The following is a 19,389-nucleotide window of genomic DNA, read 5'->3' as shown; positions in this document are numbered from 1 at the left end:
ACGAAAATTCAAAAGTCAATGGAAAGTCGTATTCAAACTTAATCTGAAGCTCTATAGCAGGTTTTACAGGCGTTGCGGCTTTCGAAGTCGTTCAGGCTTTTCAGGCGAGCGACTCCACAATAAACTTGAGGCGCTTTAATTCTAAGAAAACATGGATCTAAAATTTGGAGTTTACCAAATTGCGAAAATAGGTTTCTTAGCATTTTGATGTAAAGTCGTAAAGAAGTGCTTAAATTGAAAATAAAATGAGGGATCCCTTTCTGCACTTATCCTTTTCTTAAAAGTTTCACCAGAAAGTGCAACAGTGAAAATTTTCACTTTTTTTCCAAACCTATTTTCGCACGCTTTCTTTGGCAAATTTTATGTGCATTTTTAATTGAAAATTTTTATTTCCAACAGCTTGACCATTACGAGCTCCAGCAAAGTTTGGATTGGCGCCTGGTGGGTCGGCTTCGTTTTTGCTGCCGCTGCCTGCATTCTACTCTCCATACCGATATTTGGTTTTCCAACTTCACTGCCTGGCGCCGAACAACTGCAACAACAAAAGGTGTCTGAGGCCTACAATGCCGATAGCAATAAGACTGAACAATCGTTTACAAAATTAAAAGAACTGCCAAATGCTTTGATTACATTACTGAAGAACCCAACATTTTTCTGTCTCAACTTGGCTGGCGCCACCGAGGGATTGGTAATTGCCGGCTTTGCTGCTTTTCTACCTAAACAAATCGAGAATCAATTCAGTATCTCACCAGTTTGGTCGGCGCTCTTGATGGGTCTTATTACAGTGCCAGCCGGTGGTGGTGGTACATTTCTGGGTGGCTATCTTATAAAAAAATGGAACTTGTCCTGCTCACAAATTATAAAAATGTGTTTAATAATGACAACGATTTCGGCGTGTTTCACATCTTGCTTTTTACTGTCTTGCCCCAATCTGGGTTTCGCTGGCGTAACTACACAATATCGGGAAGCAATAAGGCTCAAGGTTGGCAAAGAAATGCAGCAAAATTTTACGGATAATGTTGAAAGATCGTATCTGGGTACAGAGCTGCAATCAACATGTAATATGGAATGTGGATGCAGCAAGATGAATTATGAACCGATTTGCGGCACGGATGGTATTCTCTACTATAGTCCATGCTTCGCGGGCTGCCAGAAGGAATACAATATGAATCAAGTTAAAACCTATTCGAATTGCTCCTGCATCGATAAGAAAAATGATGACAAAAGCAGCGCTAGTATGCGTCCAGATGCCACCAATAAGATGTGCGAGTCTACATGCGAGTATTTGCCATATTTTGTTAGCTTGTGTTTCGTGCTAATGCTGTTCACCTTTCTATCGACCATGCCAGCATTGTCGGCTACTTTGAGGTGAGTTAGCAAGAATATTTTAACTTGTTAATTCTTTATTTATATTTGAGTATTTATTTTTTTATTAACTTATTGAAACTTGATTTAATTTGCAGCCGGTTACATAGATACAAACATAGATTTTTAAATTAAAAATCTAATTTGAATTCAGATTTTGTTTCGCTTTTCCACAAGATCTTACTGCAGATCGGCAGTTGGGCTCCTAGATTAACAGCTTATGCTAAAATGTTTTTATTGAATATGGTTTGGTCAAAATAAATTTGGAAATATGGATCGTAAGTTATAAAGTGATAAAGATCTAGACCCAACTTAACTGTTTTATTGATATTTGCCACGCTCATTATTTTTAAGATTTTTTTTTTTTACAATTTTAAGTCAATTTTTGTCAGTTTAAGTATGAAATTAGGCTGTATGCAAAATTTAAGCCAAATTTTTAAATAAAATAGGTGGTAAAACTAAAAATCTAAACCCCCGTAGTAAAATCCTGGTATGATGGCTGGATGTACAAAAACAAAAGAATAAATGCGCCTAGGCCCCGCTTCTCAAGTGAAACTTCCCTTGATTCATTTCTTAATGGTTCAATAATCCTAAGAATTGAAAGTTCCGATGTACTGAACTTAACATAACATATGATAACATAACTCTGCGTTAAGTGATTTTAAGTAATAAAATGGACTAGGGAATTCTGAAAAAGAAATTCCGCAGTTCCATATAAAAATATCCAACTAACCCAAATCAAAAAGAAGGAAAGCACTCAAAAGTGGAAGAATGGTATTTTCTTTTTAATATTTACAATGATTTTCAACCATATCGAGTTCTTATATTCAATACCCACTATCTGGGACTTACCGGTCATCACTGATGTTAATTCTGACTTTGCAATTTAATAGTGGTTGCAATCCCGTACGAGTCCGGACTAATCATATATAGTCAGAATTCACAGCAAATTGATCCCCTACTCGGCTCTCTGACTATTGAGAGGACAAAAAAGAGCATAAATAAGGTCCTATCTCTGTTAGAAGGGACCAGTTTCAGTCCGAAGATTTTTTGCTGGTAAATTCTGGTAAATGTGTCAAGCGATCAGCTGTAGTTTATTTGACAGCCAAACTGTGAACAAAAGAAAAGTGCACTCTGCTAATGCGTGTTAAAAAGTATTTGATTTAACGTTTAACATGATTCTAATGAATTTGAAAGTATTTTTGGTTGTTTACATGTCTGAGCTGAGTTTACATACAAAATAAGCAAAAATTTACAACCAAAATTTTTTTACTAGTAAGCGATCCCGTACTTGTCAGTGTTACTCTCTCGTTCTGATCGAATTTTTATGTTTTTAACAGTTTTAGTAGTTTTAGACCGAGAAATACGGGATGAGACCTAGTAAATTCTCCTGTTAAGCGTTATACAAAAGGTGTGTACTCGTATTGAGAGAACAATATTATCCAGCAGAACAAATTCTGAGAATTTAGCAGCATTCGCTCTCAAAGAAACAAAATATCCACAGAGAACGCAAATTTTGCAAAAACTTGCAGCCTTCGAAACAGCTGATCACTTCCACAGTTGCCACTGGTGGGTAATTTGGCAATTTATTTTCTGCTTGGTACATTTTCCCCGATTTTGCATTTGATATGCATTTGTATACTTTTAGAATCGAAAATTTGTTTTAAAATACAAATTAATTATATCGGAATGAATGAAATATTTTTCTCAAAATTATTTGTGATACCACATCATGGCACATTCAAAAATAAGCGAATATCCTCCAAACACCCATCCTTGATCCAAAAAAAAATGAGTAGATATCTACAAATGTACTTTTAAAATTATAAAATTCTAATTTCAACAATCAACCTACCAAAACTGACAAATTCGGCCAACAAAATTTCAGCTTGCTGCATTTTTATCTATTTTGGTATATTTAAAGGACAATTATGGTACAAACAAAAAATGACATACGGCAACCATAGTCAGCACACACTGAAGTAAACAAACTGGAGATTAATAGTAAATTAACTAAAAATAAACTCAACAAACCGTGTGCTTAATAACTTTACTCTCTTTGCCATAAATAATTCAAAAAGGTCATATTTTCTTTTGCTTATTTACAAATATATGTTCGTGATCGGCTGATTTTCTTACTTGCAAGTTTTCGCTGGAAAAAATTTTTCCAGCAGAAATTTGCAGCTCTCTATCACATTTTGCTCTCTTAATTTCCCCTACTTTGCAAGTTTTTTGGGTACGAAAACGCAAAACCAGTAAAAGCTTTCTAAAACTTTAGATAGTTGGGCATACGAGTGTACTCCTAAAGTCAAGATTAATATTTGTGAAAAGTGCAGATAGAGGGTAAGCCTTCGATATAAATCACACTTTCAAAACTTATACATAATATAGAAAAATTACACAAATTTGTATATAAATTTCGAGCTTTTTAACCAGAATTTTTATAAAATGTTTGAGTATGCAGTTAACAGGCTTATAAAATTTTAGTAAAAAAGTGCAAGTTTTGAGCGGCGAAAAAAATCGCATTTGGTTTTAATAATTTATTTTTTTTTTTACTGACGGCTTTTGCGTTTTTTCAAACCCCAAAACCTGCGTTCGCCCCTGACTTGGAGCCAAAAACGGTTTTTGTAGAAGGTGGGCGTTATATTGATAAACTCCTCATTATCTCCCAAATTTTGGAGTATACGAGCAGAGTACACCAAATTTCATCAAAATAAAAATGTTTAACATTTTCGCCAATTTTTTTAGAGTAGGTGGACGAAAATATTAGCCAATTTTAACGTTCTTTCAGATTTATGGTTAAAACCAGTATATACCTACTCGGAATTTCATCACAATCAGATAACATTTACCATTTCCGCACACAAGATTTTCGGACGTGGTACATTTGCACATTTCTTTTTTCCAACTGCAGAATAGAGCATACAAAAATATTGCCCCACGAAAGTGCAAAATGTGTTTGATGTTACACTCAACTCCGTAAAACGAACACAAAATTTTCTAACCGTTTGCCTTTATTTTGGAATCGATCACGAAAAGAGAAAAGGGCAATCAAAAGGCAAGATTATTTGGTAGAAACGAAAACACCATTAAATCTAAAAGTGAAACTTAAAAATTAATTTTTAACATAAATGTGTTCTCGCGAAACTGGTTGTTAGTTTTTTTAATTTTATTTCATTCCATTTCGTTATTTTTCATTTCATTTTGTTTTACATATATGTAGGTTGCTTTTTCACAATAAAAATTTTAATTTAAAACGGCCTCGAGCTCGAGCAAAAAAATAACAAAAACAAATATGTAGGTACTTTATTTTATTACATATGGACAATTCTCACAAACTTCGATTTTTTTTGTGAAATATATTTTTTTATTTTAAATCGTGAGCACGTGACTGAAATTTTTAGTATACGTTCCTTCAGCTGCTAGACGACAAAATCCAACGTGGTGCAACGTTTTAAAGCAACGCACCATACGTTTTTAACGTTTTTTACGCGTTTTTTTTTTGGAAAAGCAAAGTGGGCGTTGTTTTAGTCCGATTTCGAACATTTTCAACATATAGCTTTTTTATGCCAAGGTCAATAATTGCACTGAGTTTGGTACAAATTGATAAATCGGTTACCGAGATACACACACAGTGAACCAAATGAAACTGGGACGCAAAATTTTAGTAAGTTTTTGGCTGTTTTTCTTTATTTAGTTAATTTTACGTTTATTTTTTTTATGAAGGTATAGCTGATTACTTAGCAATCACGATATAAATCTAAATTTCAGACTTCGTGCAAAAATTATGAAAATTCTGCAAAATTTTACCAAAACTTCTAACTTCTTGAGCAGCGTCTTTAGACAAAATTTTGGTATTAAGTTTTGCAGCCCATCAAATTTTAGTAAAGCAAAGTGCAAATTTTAAGTATCTTCTACTTACCGTTGATTTTTGGCATTTTTTTTTTTGTTGGCGATGTTCCGAATTTTTTTCATAATAATTTTCGAACATAAACTGCCAAAAATCGAAGGTAAGTCCTAGCATCTACAGCCCAACCTCTTTCATTTGACACCTCACTTTCGAAAATCGAACGAACAGTGAGATATGATGACAAAAAATTCCTTTGGGTATTACATATACACACATATAATTTTTCTTACTTGTTGTTCGCTGTGTAACTTTTTAAAGAACAATTAAAAAAGTGGTCCACGAGGATCATACTTCAATAGTATATTGTACAATGGAGCACAAATGTATTTGGCTAAATTTTCCAATTGCAGACGATGTGCTGATAAAAAATATGCATTTTCACTTTTGTGCACGCATCGTAACCTTTTAAAGAAGTTGGCTATTTTTTAACTATCTTCTAATGAGAACACATAAGGCCTCTACGTCTAGATTGCTTCCTTTTATGCTCCAGAACACAACAAAAGTTGTCCGATAACAGTTTTAGGTACGCACCAGATACAGTATACTGTAAAAACCGCGAGTGTCGGAATTTAAAAAAGGGAGTCACACCACTTTGACTCTTCATAATTTCTTTTCTATTGCAAGCGCATACTTCTACCGGGCTACATTCGATTCTCCTCTCCAAATACTACCGGTTAATTATAAACTCCAACATAAGCAATCAACGCAACAAATTTTGCAACGTAAAAATAGAAATAAAATAATAGCAGGAGAGTCACACTTTTATTATTAAATTTTTAAATTTTCTTTACATTAATTTCATTTTGTTTAATTTCATTAATTTTTTAGGTATTATTTTGTTTTTTTTTTAATTTTATTTACTTTATGCTTTAGTATACATATTTTATTTATTTTTACATATTATTTGTTATTTTATTCCATTTTATTTTTACACAATATTTTTTTATTACATTCCACCTATGCACAGATGTGTTCACGATGACCAGCGTTCTTTTGCTCTGGGTATCCAATGGATAAAGGTGCGTCTATTGGGCACTATACCCGCACCCATGATATTCGGCACCCTCATCGATGATTCGTGCATTCTTTGGCAGGAGACATGTGTTGTGGGCGGTGGTGCTTGTCTGGTCTATGATAATAATAATATGGCCAAGTAATTAAAAATGATCTTAAATTATTTATAACCTTGCATTATATTCATAAATAACGGTTTACAATCATTACAGGTACATGTGGCTATTGGCATTGGTCGGCAAAACGTTGTCTGTCTTGTTTTTCTTTGGCGCTTTTTGGTTTTACATCCCGCCTAAACAACAGCAGTCAACAATTAGCAGCGGAAATGTACAGACTGTAAATAACAGCACTGATAAGCAGACTTTGGCCACTGTAGCAAGCGACTGAATCTATGTTTGCCAATAAACATGCGTGTAAATGTGTATGGTACATACATGTGTAAGTATATATGTATGTAATACAATGCTGTGGTGATACATACACGCGTTGTTTAGAAGTAAGATCCAAAACAAAAATGAAGTAGCTCCTCTTCGGCCCACTTCGTGCACCAAAGAAGAATGAAATGTAAACAAAACTGATAGCTGTTCTTTAGCAAAAACAGGTGGTTATCACTTGGCCATATTTATGTATGTATGGATGTGTTAATATGTAAACAAAAGCTGCCAGCTGATTACAGGCAAGGCTAAAAAAAACACTTAAAAGTAATATTTAATTTTTCTAGGTTTTTTATAGTCGTAAGATATGAAATATGCCTACCGTATTCAGCATTAGTAGTTATTAATACGTGGATATAATTAGTGAGAAAATAAATTAATTTGTTTGATTAACAACGCTTTTTAGTAGTACCTATATGTATTTATTAAAAGCAATGTTTTATGTTTAGTAGCCTCTTAATGGGGCTATTGCTTAAACCATCGCGCATTTGTATTTGTTTTTCATAAAGGCGAATTAGGAATCCAGCGATTGCCTTTCGTAGATTTCACAAAAGTCGGACTATGGTGGATTTAGCAATAGCTCCGAATACACATACATAAATACATATGCAGTTGTTTTATCGGATACCACTTTGGAACAAGTTTTTGGGAATTCGAGGCCAAAATCTCCGATTTTAGTGAAGTAGGAATGTACTCTGACCTACATTTGGCTTTTTGCGTGGACGATGCGTGCCAAAGAAGATGGAATGTATAAGCATTTTTGGACATAATTAAGCGTTTAAAATATGATTGCGCTGGCTACGTAAGATGACGCTCCGGTGAAAACTTCAGCTTGGCACATTAGTGGACAACAACAACAACAACGGCCACTCGTGATAAAAAATTAGCGCAACTTCGCCAAGGGAAAGAAGTAATACTCTTAAGTTTTTTGGTCTCGGCCCTAACCGATAAGTGCCAAATAAGAATATGATAAAAAAAAATACTACGCCACTTGTCTACGTAAATACAACTATGCAACATACCAACAGTGTGAAAATGACGTTCTTAACACCAATACCGTCAAGAGTTTAGCAGGCAGTTACTCACATGACAAGAAAGATGTCTTACTTTGAGTGAAATTCAAGTGAGTATTTCTGTTCCACCTAAACAAAGCACGTATGTTGCTCAAGTCGGGAGGTTGGTTTCATTATAATGCACCTATATGTTTCATCATATAAACCACAATAATTTTTTAATGAGACTTGATGGGAATATTGACAGAGGCTTGCTGGCATCGGATTTATTTTTTTTCGCGTTTTTTAAACTCTTTGGGTATTTTTACGCTTTCTTCCGCTGTTGTTGTTGTTGTAGCGGCTACAACAACCCCGCCCAGATCGGTTGGTATCTCAGTCGTTGTCGTCAAGTTCCACTAACGGCAACCCTAGGAAGCGTGCAGCTTCTGTGGGATCTGTCCACAGGGACAAGGCCGTTAGNGTGCTCAGGGAATGCTTTCTTCCGCTTTAAGCCTTTGGATAAAGTACCTTTAAAATATATGCCTTCGATGATAGTGCTTGCCAATTTCACCAATCTAAGCAGAATTTAATCACCCTCATTGCGAGAGTCGTGTCGAATGCAAGTCGTTTTTCGATAGTCGAATCGTATAGAAAATCTCACGTCATTGCCTAAAAATTCCACTCGACTAGTGTATTAAAACGGAAAAACTTGGCAGCACTGTATAGTTTTCGACGATTTTCGTCGCTTACTTATTTCAGCACGACAGTCGACAATCATGCCTATTACGGTATCCGACGAATGCCATCCGCACGGATCTAATCAGATTCGCACTGTCATAACAAGCGAATGAGAAGGATTAGATTCATGAGAATGGGATCCCTCGGAAACAGACCTATTCCGGTCCGACAGATACCATTCGTACGAATCTAATCCTTCGCACTCGCTTATTCCGACAGTGCGAATCTGATTAGATCCGTGCGGATGACATCCGTTGGATACCGTAATAGGCATGAATGCCAATGTTATCGAGTCGTAGAGTTTAGCCTCATTTACGATTTACGCAATGAGGCTGAATAATTGTATTTGCTTATTTTAGAAAAAATAAATACATACATACATACATCCAAAGAAAAAATTTTATTTATTATTTGCCAGTGGCGCGAGGGCCAGTGGTATGTATATTTAAAAATGTTTTATTTGTACTTCAAGCATTAGAAATATGTAGTAATTATTATGTATCTTTAATTATTTATGTTAATAACCCGTGTATATTAATAGCCCCTGTATATTATTTAAATGGAAAATATAAAAGTAAAGGGTTCCCCATGTTTAAATTTATGATTGGATTGTTTACTATTTCCAAGGCCTCCTTTGTGTTTTTTTAATTGCTCTCTTATCGTATGCCAAAATAATAAAAATTAATAGGCAGAAAAAAGCTTAAGACGCCATCTTCAAAATTCGACTTTCCTTAAGTTGAGAGACCCAATTTATTAAGTATTAAAAACATAGAATTGCTTAACTAGAATTATTGCCATCTGTTTTAAAAAATGGTCTGTCTTGGTACTGGATAATAGTGTTTTTTATATTTTAATTATTTATATAAATAATCTATCCGATAAAAGTTGAAGAATTTTAACAGTTGATGAGTGTTTGTTGGTAGTTAATACAACACTGAATCCAATAACACTGGTCTACAAGGGTTTTGCGAATAAGACNTGTCAAAAATGGGCAGATATTTTTAATAGTTGTGTATAAGTAAAAAGTAATAACCAGAGCAAATCAACAATATGCAATATATATATATATATATATATAATTAAATTTTGACCCATTTAATAAATTTTCATATTTTTGGTTGTTTCTTTAACAAAATTTGTAGTGCATATTAAAAAAAAAATCTTTTAAATACCAAGTACATATCGTCACCTGAAGTGCAAAAATACGTCATGGTGGAATTATTGCGCCTTGAAAAGACGTAACAAGCATCGTCGCTGAAATACAAAATGTCCTAACTTCTAAAAAATTCAAAATTCAGTTTTTGATTGATATGAAGGATTTCATCGAATAACAACTGCCACATAAATAAAAATATTACTCACGACTTTTTCCATTTCAGTTACGATGTTGTTACATCTTTTTGCATTTCAGATCACGATATGTAGGTATATTTGTGTATACTTATCGCAATTGTAATATTAAATGGGTAGGATGTATTGTCGCCACCAATGCAAAATACCCTTAATGCAAAGTTTCATAGCAAAAGCAGTGAACTGATTAAATAAACATAAAAAATGCCCTCAGAATTATTCTAATAAAGCTTGTATTTGGAAGATGTCACCATGACTTTTAGCACGGAGGCATATTTGGAAAAAAAAATATAAAGGACTAAATATAAGAATTTATCTCGAAAAATGCCTATTACAGCCCTTCGCATTGGTATCGACATATACATCCATGCCTATGTATGCAGTCTAAGGCAAACTACTATTAAAGTGTATTCCCACGCATCTTCATAAACGCAAATCTTCATGCAAATTACTTGAGTAACGGCCCTGCCCGTTATATTGCAAATTTAGCTCATATCTTGCAATACGTTCATTTTTTTCCATTTCTAATATTCGCAGCTTTTCATTACTTTCTATTTCCATTCTTTTTAATTCAATCTCTTGCTTTTTTAGCTCTTGTTCTGCTTGAAATTTCTCCTTGATAAAGGCAAATTCCTGTGCAAACTTGTACTCTTCAAATTTAAGCCGCAAGCGTTGTGTTTCATTACGACCTTCTTGACTTTGACTCAGAGCGGAAAGAGATTGTCTGAGAGATTCCTTTTTTAATTTCTTTGCAATTGCTGCATCTGCATCGAGATCTGGTGCAGTTTGAACAGTTTCTGTGGACCCCGGTTCGTTTATTGAAATCTCCGGAACTAAAATGGAATGCGGTGTTGAAATTTGTGTGCTTTCACTTTGTTCGAGATCTTCGAAATGTGAATTCTTAGTACTATTTGCGCGTTCTATAAATCCTTCAGGGCAAAAATTGGACATTTCATTATAATCTTCAAAAACTTTTATGTCCTCTGTGAATTGGGTGTTCTCGTCGTATTCATCATAACAGTCTGCAAATGAGCTATTAGAATCCAGTATCTCGATAATTTCTGCTCTTTTCTCGCCAAATATCTTTTGTAAACGGTAATAATTTGGACACATTTTTGTCAACTTAGCTGAAAACGCAACAAGAGCAATATGTATGAGTTTGCATTGCAAATGTTGACAAAGGCCACTTATTTTATTATTACCATCAAATTCGTCGTTATCCAATATACTGGCTTCTGTGGAGTTTATCCATTGCTCCGTTTTAGTGTAAATTGTTCGCAAATAGCGGACCTTCCATTTGATTAAGTCCCATGATGCATCTATTGGCGAAATTTTGAGGAATGTTTCATAGTAAGCTCGTGCGGTTGGTTTCTGAAAAATTTCGCAATCTGCCATTACACATTCCCGGCTAACAAAGAAATTGCGCAAATACGTACTTCTATATTTCCATTTTCTATCATATAGTCGATTATTTTACTTATTTCATCCTGGGTCCATTTTTTTACCTTTCTCAGTGGCAATCTTCTATTCATGCTTTCGACAAAAATTAAAATGTAAAATTATTAAATGCACAAATCGCGAAACAGCGCGCTAGCAAATACAAAATAACAAAGGGGCTCACAATACTGCCACAATTTTCAAATGAGTGTCAAATGATTTGACAGATAGTTTCGCACCATGCTTTTGCTCAATCTTTTTATAACCATTTTATACAGATGGCAGCACATATCCCCAAACGACTGTTTTGCACTGAAGCAACACATGAACCAAAAATACAAGAACACGTAAGAACGCGATGTTGTATTTGTAACTGGTTTTGAGAAAAAAGTTTGCGAAAGCGGGTTCGTCAGCTGGGAGTTTGTTTACATCACAAGCACCACTATTTTACACTTTTATTCAAGTAAAGAAGAGTTAATTCAACATGACACCACATTTTAAAGCATTTTGTTGCATCATTTTACCTAAATTGTGCGTTTAAAGTGGCTGACAATAATTTTGGCTAATTTTGGTTTCCGTTGTTTTCTTTGCTTTGTTTACTTTTCGCTCGTTTTCCAGTGAAACAAGATGGCGTAGAACCCGCTCAAAAAATCGACTTTTTTCACTCTCTTGTTCTTACGTGATCTTGTATTTTTGGTTCATGTGTTTTGCACTGAAGCAACATGAAAGCAGGGCATGGCCAGCGTTGCCATAAGTCCAGATTTATCTTGAAAATTAAGATTTTTTGGGCTGTTTTTTATGAAAAGTCTTCAAAACGACGATTTTTTAAAAAGCAAAATTTTGCAATGAAAATATCTTCAAAATGAAGATTTTTGTGTATGATGTACTATTTTTAATGTTTAAGTTAAAGTTGTTAACTTATTTATACTATCCTTGCTACAGCATTAACTTTGTTTCTTAACAGATAATTATCACTAATTATCACAAATTTCTTCTGGAAAGCGTTTCTTGACCCATAAAAGGTGCGTTCGTTTAAAATCTCCAGTAAAAACCAACCAACTGCCAAATTCCTGCGGAATGTCATCTGTTCTCTCACAAGAGAGAAATATCCAAAACAGTACGCGAACATAAATTTGCAGAAACTTGCAAGTTAGACGAACAGCTGATATAATTTTTGTTTACATTCAAAAGTGTAAAATTTAAAACATACGAAAAGTCATCACGAAGTGTTATAGTGACACAGTTTATTGATTAAACAAATAACTACTTATTTCTTACAAGTTTAATTAGTCGCATTTTGTAATTTTTAACTTCCAAACCATCAAATTCAATTTTGTGATTTGCGTAAATGCCAACCAGCTGTTTTTGATCAGCTGTTTTCCTGTTGGCAAATTGCTGTTGGCAAAAATTTTTCCAGCAGAAACCAGCAGCTCCCCTCTGAATGAAATGTCACTTTGCTCTCTCAATTTCCCCTACTTTGCAAGTTTTTTGCGTACCCGAACGCAAAAACTTGTAAGTTTTGGTTAAACATGAACAAGTAACAGCTACGCGAACGCAACTAAAACTAGCAGAAGCTAGCAGCTCTCTCTCGTTCTTATGCAGCGTTTTTGCTGCATTTAAAATGCAACATTTAGCACTTTCGAACATATGTTTTCGAAGAGCGTTCATGCTACCGCATTTAGCAAATGTACATTTTTGCGAGTTCGAAATCGTATGCTTTTGACAAACAGCCCTGTTCCAGTCGCTTATTCAGATCCGTATCCATTACGATAAGTTCTCATGGAAAAGATAATGTGCAAAAACCCCTACTGAAAAGGAAAAATAAATTCTAAACCGAAAATTCAATACAAAAACCTGAATTGTTTTAACCATAACCGAACATTTGTTTGTGTATATATTCATTTGTCGGTGCTGCCAATTATATTTTCCACACCTAATTAGGAAACAAAACAAACAGAGTTGATCACAAATTAATCCAGATTTCTATCAGCATCATATCGATGTTGAATTTGCGTAACTTTTCTTTATCCAAATAATGTAAAATAATAAATGAAATCTCGATCGGCGATCACTGAAACGCAGCTAGCGGTTGTATACTCGAAAAAGCAATGTTGCCACTTTTTCTCATTAAACCATGTTCGAATCGTGGAAATTTTGGAAGATCACAGGGATGCTTTTAGCATTTAGATTCTAAATGCAAAGATTGAGTTGCATTTAGTTGCATTTAGATGACGAATTTTGTATGGATAAATGTACATTTAGAGTAGCATTTAGAGCTAAATGCGCTAAATGTACATTTACGCGTAACCAAAAACAGCCCATTACGCTCTTCTTTTTTTGGCTGTCAAAATGGATGGCTGCCAAAATGGATAAACAAAAATTCGCGCCAAATATTTTCACTAGTCAAATACACCGATCAGCTGATTACTTGCTAGTGTCTGCTGGTTTTGCGTTTCTTTACTTTTTCGTTATTTCGTTTTCAGTGAGCGTAATTCTTTCAATTTTCTCACTCTTCTTCTTCCTGATAGTTATCTGCTAGAAAAGAAAAGAAACAAAGCCATTGTAAGAAGCAAATTAAGGAAGAAGAAAAATGAAATACGAAACCCTCTAGTTTAAATGACAACAATGGAAAATTTCAAGTAAACTGTCATTTAAGAAACATTTGCTGATGGGTCTACATGGATAAATGTATGTGGAGTTCCAGATAATAAATAAATACGGAACGCACAATATTTCAGTAAAACTAATCCTCGTTTATTAGTAATTAATATTATATCAAATGTGGTTACCAAGAATATTGCAAATAGCGAGTTGATCTAAAAGAAGGACCGGCCAAGAAGAAAGATTTTAGTTCCTTTATCTGTGAAACTAACTTCCGCAGGGTTGCATTCTAGATCTAGTTAGGAGGTTGCCACATGTATAACGAGAAAAAAAGGGGCTTTGAGATTTATAAAACAACGTCAATGTAAAAATATCATTAAAAAATCGAATTAAAAAGCTCAAAATTGTTATGGAATTTCGTTGATTTTTTTTGTATATTGCTTATTTACATTTCTTTGACTTTGCGTGGTTTCTCTAATCGTTCTCGAATCGAATCCTAATGTAGTTATTTAACTTCGTCATCGACTCGAAAACGATTAGAGAATTACCACCGAGCTTTTTCGCATGTTTTTGGTTATTGCAAACGTATTTTAGACATTGCGTTCGCTTTCCTTTACATGCACACGTTGCTAAAAGATCACACTTCTGTTTAAAAGTACTTTTATTAATTAATATTAACTAATTTTATAAAAAAAATTAGGTTGAAATATGTTCAGTCTAACAGATATCCAAACTTCCCAAATATGGCGAAGATATGTGTCTTTCCATCTTTCGCTTTGTATATCAACTGTATGAATTGATAAAACTTTGATTGCGTTTTCTCACAAACTCGAAATTTTGAAATGCTTCGTTATATTATTTACGTTCCAGAAGCAGTACGAATAGCAGGAATTTACAGGATTTTGCAGGAAGTTGTTCCCGCACGACACTTTACATAAGGTTTATTAAGGACGAAAACAGCTGTTCCTGTAAATCCTGCTATTCGTACTGCTGCTCTTACGCAATTATTATTAAACGTGCGATATATGGTCGCTTTTGTTTCGCTTATTACGTTGTAATGGGTTGGGCGAAATTATTATTTATGACAGGTGCTCGTATTAAGTAAACAAATATTAACTTAATTTTTTCATTAACAAATCGCTCATATTTATATTTTTTTACATTTAACGAAACTGCTTATGTAAATTATTCTCGACAAAAATGCATTTACATTTTTTAAAGTGGTAAGTGGTCTTCTCATTCCAGCTGATAAGAGTTTTGTCTTTCTTTTTGTTTCCGGTGACAAGAGCGTGAAGGTGTTGTTGATGTTCAATTGCATGCGGTATAAACCTTCGGTAAAAGTTTACCATTGCCAAAAACCGCTTGAGCTCGAATGCGAACTTTGGCAAGGGAAATGTNACCATTTACTGGAATATTCCCTGCGAATTCTGGCTGGTAAAAATTATTCCAGCTATAATTTGCAACTTCAGCACAAAAAGAACAAGAAGCAGAGATGCAAAGTGAATCACGAATGTGGCGTGTTAACAGGCTGATTCGCCGTTCGTATTTGAAAGAGCGAACTACTTGATTCGGTTGTCATGGAAACGTCGTTTAACTCGTATCTTGGCCCCTAATACCATGTTCTGACCGACAACGAAAACACTTTGAAAACATGTTTTGGGATTGTGGGCTGAAGGCTGTTCACACCGGCTGTTAGTATTTTCGTTGACATTTCTTACATCCTCTGATTACAGTTTTGCTACACAAAAACAAAACCAAAATGCTTTTCCCTCATTTTATTTTCATTAGAAACCTCTTACTTTCATTCTTATTTTACTTTTGCCGGCCAATTAACAATAAATCCGAAATGGCGTATTAAAGATGATAAAATATGACTTCCACTTCGATAAATAATCGAAAAAAACTAGTGCAGACACCGATTGGAATGAGTGGAACGTGAGTTTTCAAGTGGTTTTCAGCGAAAACTAGTTTTCGTTTGACAGATTTTACATGGACGAAAACACAAGTTTTAGGTCGAAAACCAGTTTTACCAACGAAAACATGTTTTCGTTGTCGGTCAGAACATGGTATAATACCATGAACCAATTAGAATAGATCTGACCGGTTGAGAAGCAGCCATTTGTAATAGCAATTGACTAAGTGTGTGACGTTCGTAATTTTGAAGTTTACTATTTCTGTTTTGCTTCTTTCTTTATGTGTATTTTGTCGGTGGTTTATTTCAGTGATTTTTAAGTTATTTTTTGTGCAAATGTAATTAAAATGAAGTGCGCAGTGATTGGTTGCAAAAACACGTACAAAAATAATTAAGTGGTTAGCATAAACATGTACTACAAAATTGCTTGCATTTTTTCTTTATGCTTTTTTTTCATATTCTTTGTTTACTTTTCACAGAAAATAACATGGCGCCGAAATTACAAACGTCATCCAGAAAATTACTTTTTTCTTCTGGTCCATCTTGTCAGATCTTGTGTAGTTGGATCATGAGGTTAACATATTGTTACGATTATCCTTGAAACCTCGTCCGAATTTCCCAAATATACTCGGGCTCGTATCGTTGGATTGTTAAATAAATGCTCACGATGACCAAATGGTAGTACAATTAACTTTATGGTACAACAAACAATTTACAATACTCGCTAATACAGTAAAAACACTTTACAATACTTGTTAAAGCAATAACAACGCAACTCACTTCTCTGCTCACTTTTCTTGTAGCTTGCTGACTTGTATCTAACTCACCTCGCTGTGGCGGCGCCCTTATATACCTGCGCTGGCACTTATGGCAAGTCTAGAACATTCGGAAGTTTATCGCTCATTCTCTTTCTCTCGCTGCTCGCAGTGTTCATCCAACTTGACGTTTCTCTTTGTGGAACATTTACGTCATTCCTCGAACATTCTGCCTATTTCTCGTCGTTCGCTTTGTGTTGCCGCAGTATTCACCACACTGCCCTCCAACTAAGTCTGATCGTCCCGATCAGACATACTTGCCGCTCCAACCGCTGCAAGTCTTTCCAAGTGGACCACTTTCATCTTGGTCCTCGGTCTTCCATTGTCTGGATTTGATGCACTGCGTCCTTCAGCCGTTTGCCAATTTTCGAATCTTTCCAGTCACGTGTGTGCTTGGAGCTGAAGCTTTTCTTCTGCTGCGGCATGTACAACCGCCATACGTTACTGGACATTGCTTCCGGCTTATCCCCGGGAGTGCACCATCTCAGATGGTCGTGCTTCTTCCGGCCACTGGTGGTGACCAGACCATGTCTCTTCTCGTGGGCACCCTTTTCGCCAGATCTATGCCGCATCATCTGACTATGATACCCAGACTCCCGCCTTCGTGCTGCACTGTCGTTAGCACATTTTGCTACATCTGGATCCTTACGCTAAAGCCTCCGCCGTCCTTTCGTATCTCGCTCTTCCGCCGATGCTAACTTCATTGACTGGACAATTATAATCTCACCCTTGGCTTCCGGCTTAACTGCTCGCCTTTGCCGACCACCTTTTTTGGGAAACTTCAAAGCGCGCCTACTGCTTCCACAGCCGCATCCATTTCCGGCCGCCGGCGTATCACCATTGCAACGTGGTTCAGTGGCTTTCCTCCTGCCGGAAACACTGCCTGGCTCGCCATGACCACTTCCTTGTTGCCACCTCTTCTTCACTGAGATGGCGGAACCGTCACGCTTTTCCTGTATCGGTGAACCGCTTCCCTTTCCTGACGAAACCACTCCGTATCTATCACTGCCAACCTCCACCCAACTAACCACTTCCGTTTCTGGTGGAATCTTCAACACTTCCTCTAAGAATAACCGTCTGCTGCAGTACTGGCTGTCGTTATCAACCCTAAGTGGGACTTTCCTGTGACGATCTGTCAGGATCATTCTCTGGAGGTCAATCTTTATGCCTTGGCCAAGTAAGAAATCCTCGTCAATGATGACTTCATCCACAATGTCTGCCACTATAAACTTAGTATACGAGGCCACATCGTCGATTATTACCTCACATGGTACTTCTCCTAACACTTGGGTGCGTTCACCAGTTGCAGTCTGCAGTTTTGCTCCAGGTAGTGGCTTCACATAAAAAGTGGCCAAATCCGGTCGAATAATGGAACGTGTCGCTCCAGTATCCACTGTCAGTACTCTCTCCTGCCCATTCACACATCCACCAATAGTGAGGTTGCATGCTTTCCGGCCAATTTGTGAGACGGAGATTATGGGCCCTTCAACTTCACGTCAGCCATAGAAAGTCAGGGAGGCCTTTCACCCCGACAACATGGCGTCAGGAAGGGACACTCAACTATAGGAGCAATTGGCGAAGTAGTCGAGATGGTACATAAGGCCGAAGAAACCAATATGATCCGGGACTACCTCAGAGACCGTTGGCTTTTGTATGACACAACACAAGGTCAGAGAAAGTGACGTATAACCGGCGGAGCGGCACAGGGGTCTGTACTTGGCCGGGACCTCTGGAACGCCATGTATGACAGTCTGCTGCGCACTTCCAGCTAGCACAGCTTAAGCTAAATCAGTTCATGCGCAACGTCAGTGGATGGATGAGCGATCACGGTAGGCAATTGGCTAGAGCCAAAACAGAGATCGTGCTCCTCACCAGGAAACGGATCCCAACAATTATAAATATGATAGTCGGACCTCAACTCGTGACAACTTTTAGGTCTACAAAATACCTAGGGGTGAAGCTTGACAGCAAACTCACATCCTGGGAACACATCCATGGAGTATGTGAAAAAGCTGCACAGAGCACGCAATGCTTCTGCATACCGTACAGTGTCCGCGGACGCGGTTCTAGTTATTTCTGGCGTCATACCAATTGAGCTACTTGCTTACGAGCGAAAAAAGATTTGCAATCCCAGTGCCGAGATAGGTCGAGCAGCTGCCGCGGCAAGGGCGCGCGAGCAACTAATCCAGCAGTGGCAACAAAACTGGAACGCGAGCACAAAAGGTCGATGGACGCACACCCTGATAGCCGACCTTCAAACATGGTTGAACAGACCGCATGGGGAAGTCGATTTCTACATCACGAAATTCCTCACCGGTCATGGTTACTTCCGAGAATAGCTTCCTAGAATGGGAAGGGTGGACTCACCGTTCTGTCACTACTGTGGAAACGTCGCAGAAACGTGCACCACACATTCTTCACTTGCGAAAACTTCTTGATTACGCGCAGAATGTTGGAAGAAAGATACGGAGACATAACTCCGAACAACATAATTGGGGTAATGATCTCCAGTGCAGACAAATGGGAAGCAGTTGCGAGATATGTGAAATTCGTACTCCGCTGCAAACGAGAGGACGGATGTCTACTGAGGACACCCGAATGAAACACCCCTACAAAAGAGCAGCCCGGATGCTCTAGCAGTGCGCCCCTGCATCTGAAGACATGCAGAACTGCGGTGTAAATGCGGGATTCTTGCGCGGGCGGTGGGAGTTTGGGTTTTAGTGGGTAGCCCAACACGCTTCGGTGGGAGTCCCACACTCGGGGAAGGTAGTATAGAGACTAGCGCCCCCGGCCAGTGCATAAAGCATTTCCCTCTCCTACG

General features: G+C 36.7%; 2 protein-coding genes across 2 annotated transcripts in view; one reads left to right on the top strand and one right to left on the bottom strand.

Annotated features, from left to right (window-relative positions):
- Oatp26F (Organic anion transporting polypeptide 26F) overlaps positions 1-7,041 on the top strand; it is a 44,316-nt gene extending 37,275 nt beyond the window's left edge. Inside the window, exons 5-7 of the mRNA XM_017609459.1 lie at positions 400-1,368; positions 6,243-6,428; positions 6,502-7,041. Of these exons, the coding sequence (XP_017464948.1) occupies positions 400-1,368; positions 6,243-6,428; positions 6,502-6,676 (1,330 nt within the window). The 3' untranslated portion in view covers positions 6,677-7,041. The remainder of the gene's footprint in view (positions 1-399; positions 1,369-6,242; positions 6,429-6,501) is intronic.
- A 2,377-nt stretch (positions 7,042-9,418) lies between these two features.
- On the bottom strand, positions 9,419-11,526 carry LOC108358417 (uncharacterized). Its single transcript, XM_017609744.1, has 3 exons — positions 11,240-11,526; positions 11,006-11,174; positions 9,419-10,930 (listed from the first exon to the last, which is right to left on the bottom strand). The coding sequence occupies exons 1-3, from the start codon at positions 11,333-11,335 to the stop codon at positions 10,227-10,229; spliced, it is 969 nt and encodes a 322-aa protein (XP_017465233.1). The 5' UTR covers positions 11,336-11,526; the 3' UTR covers positions 9,419-10,226.
- Between the last annotated feature and the right edge of the window lie 7,863 nt (positions 11,527-19,389).

Source organism: Rhagoletis zephyria, unplaced genomic scaffold (assembly GCF_001687245.7).
Source record: "Rhagoletis zephyria isolate East Lansing unplaced genomic scaffold, Rhagoletis_zephyria_1.1 Rzeph_scaffold_00009, whole genome shotgun sequence".
In the NCBI taxonomy this organism is placed as follows: domain Eukaryota; kingdom Metazoa; phylum Arthropoda; class Insecta; order Diptera; family Tephritidae; genus Rhagoletis; species Rhagoletis zephyria.
Note: the sequence above shows the minus strand (reverse complement) of the source record. Positions and strands in the feature narration are given on the sequence as shown.

Excerpts from the sequence above, each read along its gene's own strand:
- LOC108358417 (XM_017609744.1), bottom strand. The coding sequence starts at position 11,335 with ATGAATAGAAGATTGCCACTGAGAAAGGTAAAAAAATGGACCCAGGAT. Across the intron at positions 11,175-11,239 it reads TAGAAAATGGAAATATAGAA|AAACCAACCGCACGAGCTTA; the intron begins GTACGTATTTGC and ends GAAATTTTTCAG. Across the intron at positions 10,931-11,005 it reads GGATAACGACGAATTTGATG|CTAAGTTGACAAAAATGTGT; the intron begins GTAATAATAAAA and ends TTGCGTTTTCAG.